At 59.7% G+C, this 8,903-nt stretch overlaps 1 protein-coding gene across 1 annotated transcript; it reads right to left on the minus strand.

Moving 5' to 3' along the window:
• Window positions 1-860: 860 nt before the first annotated feature.
• On the minus strand, window positions 861-8,419 carry OTUB1 (OTU deubiquitinase, ubiquitin aldehyde binding 1). The gene is made up of 7 exons (XM_030833798.3): window positions 8,281-8,419; window positions 6,561-6,622; window positions 6,248-6,346; window positions 1,985-2,103; window positions 1,654-1,738; window positions 1,353-1,547; window positions 861-1,220 (listed from the first exon to the last, which is right to left on the minus strand). Exons 1-7 carry the CDS (start codon window positions 8,336-8,338, stop codon window positions 1,023-1,025), a joined length of 816 nt encoding a protein of 271 aa, XP_030689658.1. The 5' UTR covers window positions 8,339-8,419; the 3' UTR covers window positions 861-1,022.
• Window positions 8,420-8,903: the final 484 nt, after the last annotated feature.

An 8,903-nucleotide genomic window follows, 5' to 3' on the forward strand; every position in this document is an offset into this window, starting at 1 on the left:
GGGGCGGGTGAGGGAAGCAGCCCAGGTGTGGACAGGTGCTTTGGCTTAAAGGGGCTGGCGAGAGCTCTTGGTGAGCTAGGCAGGTGGAGGCACTGGCCGGACAGCAGAGGTGGGCAGCAGCACTTCACATTTATTGAGGGCCTGCCCCCAAGGAGCTCACAGCCTGGGGGCCGAGACCCCACATGTGCCGGGGGGAAGAGAAGAGGTGAAGGCAAAAAGGAAGGCGATGCAGACACCGCGGCCCAAGCAGTGGGGGTGCAAAGCAGGCACAGGCAGCAGGCCGAGGGGAGGGGTGCAAAGAGAATGGTGGCCTGGCGAGCCCCACTAGGCCTGGGCATGGAGGACCAAGCACAGGCTTGAGGACTGCCCCTCCCCCGCTTGGTTGGCACCACCTGGGGTGCTCTGGGGTGCCCCCGCTCCTCCACCTGCCCTGAGCCAGGCCCCACCATCACGCCGGCCCTCTCCACCCGGGACTCCTCCACCATGCAGACCCCTGATGGAGGGCAGGCAACCCAGGCCCTGGCCAGGACAGCAGGTGGAGGCGGGGCCTATGGGGGGGGCAGCTTGAAGCTCTGGTGGTCCTGGGTCCCTGGGCAAGTCTCTGAGGAACTTCCACATCCCCATGGAAGCCCCTGGCCAGCTAAAGAGGGAAGGGGCAGAGCCTCAAGGGAAGGAAGCAGAACCCCAATAAGCAGAAGGGGTCCCCAAGAGGCCTAGCCCCCTCAAAACTGCTCCTGGCGGGGAAGCTTGGGGGTGGACAGGTGGAAGGCTGAGAGGAACCCACCTGAGGGGAAGGGGGGCAGCCAGACACAGAGCAGCCAGGTGGGCAGCAGCAGAGCAGGGACACGCACACACGTGGCTCACCACCAGCGTCCCCTTTAATAAAACAGGGAAGGTCGTATGACAGGGAAGGGGGTGGGGAGTGAAGTATGACCATTTACAACCACAAAAAAAACCTCTGTACATGTCTAGCGCCTGGCAGAGGGGAGGGCAGGCAGGGCAGCGGCAGGCCGGGGCCGGCCCTATTTGTAGAGGATATCGTAGTGTCCAGGCCGGTAGAGAAGGTAGACCTTGGGCTCGGAGCCCTCGGGGAAGATGTGGGGGTTGGTGGTGCCGCCCTCGCCGCGGTCCATGTACTCCACCTGGATGGAGACGCTGAGCGCCTGGGCCAGGGCGATGATGTGGATGTGGTCGCTCTCCTTGCACATGGGCTCCACCTCCTGAGGCACAGGGGCGGCTCAGCCTGCGTCTCGGCGCCCCTCCCCGTCCCCCCCACCCCGGCCCGGGGCTCCCCACCCGAGGCACGAGAGAAAAGAAGAGCCCAAGTCTGAGGAGTGGGGAGGGGGCAGCACCTGCTGGCAGAACTCCTTGACGGTCCGGCCACCCTCGATGAAGTGCTCAAAGAACTTGCTCTCGCGCTGCAGGTAGCCCGAGGTGAGCAGCCGCAGGTAGACCACCAGGTAGTCCGAGGTGCTCTGGTCGTTGAAGGAGGCCAGCAGGTCGGCCACTGAGGTCTGCTTCTCCACCTGCTCGATCAGGTCCATGAACTGCCACCCGAGGGGGACAGAGGGCAAGATGAGGGAGGAGATGGGTCAACCCTGCCACAGCCAGGCCACCCCCCTCCACTCTGGCTGATCGGGTGGCTGGGCTCACCGTGTTATGGAAATCCTCGATTGTGAACTCAGTGAAGCCCTGGGACACCAGGTCCTCTTTGCTCTTGGCGGACACGGCCTTGAACCTGTGGATGGAAGGGGAAAAGAGGCTGGCATGAGCTCCTAGGCCAGCAGAGCAGGGGCCCAGAGAGACCAGCCCAGGGGTGGGGGACTGGCCACTGACGGAAGCCCCAAGCAGAGGCCCAGCCCGTCATTGGGCCTCAGGTGGAAGCACACCTCCCAGTCATCAAGAGGGAGGAGGGGGCCCACAAGCCCTTCACGGAACCCTCCCCTACCTGCTTCCATTGTGCCCAAGTGGCCACCCTCCTCACCGCTGCAATTCCTTCCTGTCATCCAGCAGCGCCTCCAAGTGGGAGAATCCGAAAGCTCGATAGAAGCAGTTTCCATCAGGCCTGGTCTTGCGGATGTATGAGTACTTTTTGTGGAGGTCCTGCGGAGAGGCAGCCCCCAGCCCACCCCGCGCCCGTCAACATCAGGCCAGAACCATGGCGGGCCAAGGAAACCCCCCCAAGAAAGGTCACACCAGAGCGGGTGGCAACTGAGCTCCAAGCAGCCACCTGGCAGCCTTGGCTGCTGACTCTGGGGTGGGGGCTCACTTAGCAACCCACTGCCAAGAGCCCCCAAAGCCCCAGGAAACTGAGTCATGGACACACTGGGTGCACGGGTCACCGAAGTGGTCACCAGCCAATGGGTATGCCACGCTGCTGGGCCTGAAGGGCTGCTGTTTCATAAAAACAGGCAAGAGAATGGGTCCCTGACCGACACAGCTTTTCCAGTGAACAGTCTTTCAAACCCTGAGAGCTCCAGGGCAAGCAAGTTAGGGTATGGGGCGTCGCGCCACACCTGAGGCCCCTACCACACAGCCTCAGGGTGGGAAACGGCCTCCCTCACCCCCATCTAGTCTCCACCCGCCCGCTCACAGGTCCTGGTTTGCTCTTTTCCAGTTTCCGCCTCAGCTCAATGGAACTTCTTCCGCCTGCTGAACCTCTCCTATGAGCAGGGTGTGTGTGTGCGTGTGTGCGTGTGTGTCTGGCCCTCAGTGCTGTCCGGCAAGCAGGCCTCACTCCCCCGGCCTGGGCCCCTCCCCTTCTCCTATCTCATACCTTCTCCGTTCTCCTGAAGCCCCCCCGAGTCACCTTCCCGATGACCCTGCTTCCTCTCCGACTGAGGCCCCTCGGCCCCCGCAGCACACCCACCCACGGCCTCTCTCTCTATCCTCGGAGGGTCTGAGGCGGCCACCAGAGCCGCCCCTCTCTTGGATTCTCCTCCTGCATCATCAATTTCTCTCTCCCGACACGTTTAGACCCATCAGCATATAAACCCAAGACCAGTTCTCCCTTCGAAAAACACGCTCTGCTTCCCGTGAACTCCTTTCCAGCTACCACCCAATTTCTCTAGGGCTTCTAGTGAAGCCATGTGTGCCCACTGTCTCCATTTCTCTTCTGCTGTGAACTCCATCCCAGCAGGCTTTTACTCTAGTGAAGGTCACGGATGGCCTCCTAAGCCCTAAGGTCGAACCCACTCCTCCCCAGACCAGCCGGTGATGCACCCGCCCCACTTGCGTCCTCCCTTCACGTGCTGCCGGGCCCACCCTCTCCATGTCCTCCAACCTCACCGCTGCCCCTCCTCATCTAACCTGTGGTGGTCACGGGGCCACCAAACCACAGTGCACCCTCCTCAAGAGCCCACGTGTCACCTGCCAGAAGACAACCACGCCACAGGCCGTCCACAGCCCCTACCCTGTGAACAGCACAACCTGCTCAGGCCTGAGGCAGCTTCAGCGTCAGCTCTACTCGCTCTCCTGACCTCACGGCTCATGGGATTCAAACGTAACTCTTCACCCGCCCCCTTCTTGGCCCTCAACTCCAACTTCGACTCACACCCAACTGCATCGCCTCCACCGCCTCAGACCGACCCAGCCAACAGGCAGCTCCTGACCTCCTCCCGGCCTCCCCTCAACTGCCCGCCCTCCACCTTTCAGCTGCGGAGCCAAAACCTCCCAGCCACTGCCGACTCCACCCTCACACCCCATCCAACCCAGCAGCAGACCCTTCCGGCTGTGCCCGCATCCAACCGCTACTCACCTGGGCCACTCAGCCGCCCTGGCCGTCCCTCCATCTCCAGCCGGTTTTATTGCACAAGCCTCCGTCCAGGTCTCCCTGCCTCCACCTCACTGCTCAGTCTATCCCCACCCAGGCCACCATCGACCAGAGAAACCCATTAAATACTCAGCTCCCTCCGAGTCCTTTCTCGGCTCCATCCCCCACAGCTCCTACCCGCTCTGCTCCAGCCACACTGGCCCCCACCCAGCTCTGCCCAGCCGGCCACGCCAGCTTGCTCCCTTGCCTCTCAGTTCATTACTCACACACCCCCATATTTAAAACCACAAACCCGGGGACTTCCTTCGTGGCGCAGTGCTTAAGAATCCGCCTGCCAATGCAGGCGACGTGGGTTCGAGCCCTGGTCCGGGAAGCTCCCACATGCCGCGGAGCAACTAAGCCCGCCCGTGAGCCACAACTACTGAGCCCAAGCCCACAACTACTGAAGCCCACATGCCTAGAGACCATGCTCTGCAACAAGAGAAGCCACCACAATGATAAGCAAACGTACTGCAACAAAGAGTAGCCCCCACTTGCAGCAACTAGAGAAAGCTTGCGCACAGCAACAAAGACCCAACACAGCAATAAATAAATAAATAAGTTTATAAAAAATAAAAATTAAAAAAATAAAACCACAACCCCTCCCACTCCTGATCTCCTCGTCCCGCTTCACTTTTCTCCACAGCACCTACCACCTCTGACATACACTAGGGTTACCTCTCATTTAATGGCTGTCTTTCCACTATGAACCATCACCTTGAGGGCGGGAGTTGACAGCTGTAGTCATCACTCTATCTCCAGCACCTAAAACAGTGCCTGGCCCACAGTATGTGCTCAGAAATGTTAAATGAACGGGGCAAAATGTGTACAAAGAGCCCAAATCACTGCCGCTACCAGAATAGCGACCAGAATCGTCCTGAGCACTTACTCTTTGCCAGGCCCTTTGCGGCGGGCTAGTACCCATCCTCCTCCTCCTCCCAGGGTGCTGCCCAAGATCACACAGAAGGCGTGAAGCCAGGACTCAAACCCAGGTCTACTGGGCCCCAGAGCCCGTGCTTTCCTCTCTCTACAGGCCTCTTGGGTAAACCATAAACGCCCTGAGCAAGGAGTCAGAGGAGACCACAGGCCACACAGAGCGGATCTGTGTGCACTGTCTGGCCCCCACATTTTAAATCTGAACAAGCTGCCGACTATTAGGAGCCTGGAGATTTTACAGCAAAATAACCTCTGGCTTGTCTTGGAAGCACCGATGGAGTGACAGGCATGGACACTCCCATCCGCCCCATGAGCTTCTACTGCCTTCTACTGGCTGGCCCGAGCTGTGGCGTGGCTGTTCACCCCCTGACCCGGCCACCTTCAGTCACCTGGGTTGCCTGACTGGCCCCTGAAATGGCTAACCCCAAAGGTCCCTCCTTTCAGGTGGAAGGTTCTAAGCATCTCTGATCTTTGGGGGAGAGTGGGAAGGAGTAATATTTACTAAACCTGGGACATCCCTGGTGGTGCAGTGGTTAAGAACCCGCCTGCCAATGCAGGGGACACGGGTTCCAGCCCTGGTCCGGGAAGATCCCACATGCCATGGAGCAACTAAGCCCGTGCGCCACAACTACTGAGCCTGCGCTCTAGAGCCCGCAAGCCACAACTACTGAGCCCGCGTGCCACAACTACTGAAGCCCGCCTGCCTAGAGCCCACACTCCACAACAAGAGAAGCCACCGCAATGAGAAGCCCACGCACCTCAACGAAGAGTAGCCCCTGTTCGCCGCAACTAGAGAAAGCCCGTGCGCAGCAACAAAGATCCAACGCAGCCCAAAATAAATAAATAAGTAAATAAAATTTAAAAATAAAAAATACTAAACCCTTAGGCTGTGCCAATTAGACAGTTTACACATACTGTCACATTTCAAACTCCCAGCTCAAAGAGAAGGAAGTGAGTGGTTAAAGGACTTACCTGTTGGTAAGTGATGCAGCAGGGCCTTGCACAAAGGTCTGTAGGCCCCTTTTCCCCACTGCTGCCTACCTCTCCACACATCCCGGAAGCAGGATGCAGGACTGTGTCCCCGCTGCCACCCTCATCCCGCAGCCGGCCCCAGCCCTCTCAGCCCCACTGCGAGCACTGAAAGCGTCAGCTCCCCGCAGCCTGCACCAGGCCCCACAGGCATCATCTCCCTCAACCTCACAACCACCCTGTAGGCAGATGCTTTCATCATCCTGATTTCACAGATGAAGACCCCACAACTCAGAGACCCCACGCTCAGAGACATCGAAGGAGCAGCTGAGGATACAGCTGCTGTGTGGCAGTCAGGATTTGAATCGAGGTCTTTTTGGTTCCAGAGTCTGCATGCTTGTGAACCAGAGGGCTCCCCCAACATCCTACCCTCTCTGAGGCCAGACCCAGCGAGGAGCAGGTCTAAAACAGGCACGCTCCCGCCCTGTCCCTACCCGAGAGCTCTCCCTGCCCCCTCAGCCAGGCTCCCACCTTGATCTTCTGTTGATAGATGTTGTCATCCTCAGCATACTCTTTGTATAGGACAGAGAGCTCCAGCCGCTCTGAGACCAGAGGGTTCTGCACAGCAATCTGCAGAGGGCAGGAAATCCATCATGTTCTGATAGGTGAACGGAGTGACCCCCACCTATCAGCCACAACACCTAAATGAGAGCTGCTGAGCCCAGTGGCACAGTGACCACCGCTCCCCATAAAGGTATCTAGTACCCGGCTCAGCCTGGAGAGGAGGGGGCTCAGGTCCACCCTATGCATCCCCAAAGTAGGGCCGCTGGCCACAGCCCCTCACCTCTTGCTGAATTCGGTCCTGCTGAGCCATGATGGCTTCATCGTAGGCAAGACAGTTAACACCTGGAAGAAGGAAGAAGGCCAAGGATTACAGTGGGCCCTGGCTATCCCCACTCCAGGCAGCCTGGGCGGAGGACAAGAGCAGGCGAGGAAAGCAGACTTGGAATCTGGAAGCCTGCGTCACACCCTGCTCCACCCCAACTGTGTGATCTTGGCAAAGTCCCTTCCCTTCCTGGGCCTTAGTTTTCTCATCTTTAAAGTGAGGAGGCCAAGGTGACGACCCCCAAGGTACACTCTTAAAGCTCTAACAAACCCTTTCCCTGCCTTCTAACATCACTTCCCAGTAGCCTGGGAATGCTCTGGAGCCAGGCAGGGTCTCCTGAGGAAAGAAAGATGAGGAGGCAGAGTCTTGGGCTGGATGAGAGCTTCCTGTGAGCCTGCACTTTGCTCAATCACACCCTTCCTTCACCTGCCATCCTGGGTATTCTTAATGGTGCCCATTTTACAGATAAACAAATGCAGACCCGTGAAGAAATCTGCCCAAGGTCTAAGACCTGTGGTCAAACCCAGGTTTGTCTAATTTCAAAGCCTGCACTCTTCACCACAATAACCCTCCTCTGCTACCTCACTGCAGAGGCTTATCCTCAGCTGTGAATAGGGACTAATACCACCACCTTCCCCCTTCACTGAAGTGTCATGAGGAGGTGCGACCTTAGAGGCACAGTGTTAAATACTCATCAGTGAGCTGGGCAGGTCCACCCTGTGGGCCCCGCTCTGAGCAGCCACTGGTGAGGAGCCAGGAGATCTGAATCCTGGCCCTGGCTCTTTCTTAACTTACATGATCCTGAACAAGTCCATTCTAGGGGGCTGGGTCTCCGAAAGCTCAGTCCCTCGACTGTGCGATTAGAATGGGAGGTGGGTGCGGAATGATTTTTAAGGCCAATCCTTCTGAGCTTGAGCATCCCGGATCCTCAGCTGGGCCTCCACCCATCCCCTATGCTGCCCCGCAACAGGGCTGTCCCTCCCACCCTAGTGACCTACTCAGTCCCCGCGTCTAACTCAGGGGTGAAAAGAAGAGGATGGGATCGTTCTGAAAGGTCCAACTCCTCAGGGGTCTAAGAAAACAATGCCTAGACAGACGGAAAGAGGCTGCAAAGCCAGAAGAGGGGGCTCTACCGGAAACGAAGGCTGCTGCCCTCAGGGGCACACACCTGCGGCCGCTCACAACCCCGGGCCGCCCGCAGCATCCCCAGCGGCCCACCCAGTCCTTTGTGCTCCGCAGCCCGGCGTAATTCGACGCCCCTCCGGGCTCGGTCGGCTCTGGAGAAGGCGGACAGCCGGGCCCGGAGGACGCCCGGGGCTGACTGCAAGGACCGGGACGGGAGAGCTGGGGACCTGGGGACCCGGGAGCCCGGCGCCCGGCGCCCGGCCCCGGCACGGAGGGGGCTGGGCGCTGGGCGGGGCGCCCTACGCCCCGCCCCGGGAGCGAGCGAGGGAGAAGAGCCGAGGCCGTGGGCCCGCCCCGCTCGCTCGCCCGCCCGCCCGGCCGGGGGTCGCGCAGAGGCTCCTTCCATTGTGAGGGGGAGGGGGGGAGGTGGCGGAGGAAGGGGCCGTCCGCGCGCTTCGCCACCGGCCGCCCCACCCCTGGCCTCTCCTCGGGAACCGGCCATCCAGCATCGCCCCCGCTAGCCCAGGCCGGACGGCCCTCCCCCGGTCGGTACCTTCCGAGTCGCTGCCAAGCGGCTCCTGCTTCTGCTGCTGAGGTTCCTCCGCCGCCATCTTTAAACAGCGCCGCACTGCCGACCGCTTCCGGGTTACCAGTTGCCCTCCTCCCGGAAGAGAGCCCCTCCTCGTGGCCCCTCCTTGGTAACGCCCCTAGCAACGGAATACCCTCGGGCGCCGTCACCTGAGGGGCGCACACAGTCCGGTGGGGCCGCCGCGGAAGTAGGTTAAAGGAAAGGTAGTCCCCACCCACCCTCCACCCGCACACTCGCTCGGCTCCATCTTCCCAGGCTCCCAAGGTGCCGGGTGGTGATAAGAGTCTCCTGGGGCCACTTCAGTTTTCTTTTCACTGGAGTTTGAAGCGCGGATTGTGTTATTGAGATAAGCAGGAAGATGAAATTAAAATCACGCAAGGCAACATTCCTGCTGCGGGCTCCAGAACTCGTGGCAGGCGATTGAGGATCACCTGGCGGAGAAGACCAGGAACCGTGCTAATATCAGAGCCCTGGGCTTCACCGCCCCTCTCCACTGAGCCCCGGTTCTGAGCGGGCTTTGGTGTCCCGCTTACGACAGGGAGAACATGTCCCTTGGGGTCAAGGACCTAACTTTGGACTCCCTGCCC

This window comes from Globicephala melas, chromosome 8 (assembly GCF_963455315.2).
Source record: "Globicephala melas chromosome 8, mGloMel1.2, whole genome shotgun sequence".
Taxonomy (NCBI): Eukaryota; Metazoa; Chordata; class Mammalia; order Artiodactyla; family Delphinidae; genus Globicephala; species Globicephala melas.

What these genes read in the sequence shown, in the direction of transcription:
- OTUB1 (XM_030833798.3), bottom strand. Translation starts at nt 8,338, where the DNA reads ATGGCGGCGGAGGAACCTCAGCAGCAGAAGCAGGAGCCGCTTGGCAGC. An exon ending in AGGACCGAATTCAGCAAGAG is followed by an intron (nt 6,347 to 6,560) that starts GTGAGGGGCTGT and finishes TGCCCTCTGCAG; the next exon opens with ATTGCTGTGCAGAACCCTCT. An exon ending in TCTATCAACAGAAGATCAAG is followed by an intron (nt 2,104 to 6,247) that starts GTGGGAGCCTGG and finishes GCCTCTCCGCAG; the next exon opens with GACCTCCACAAAAAGTACTC.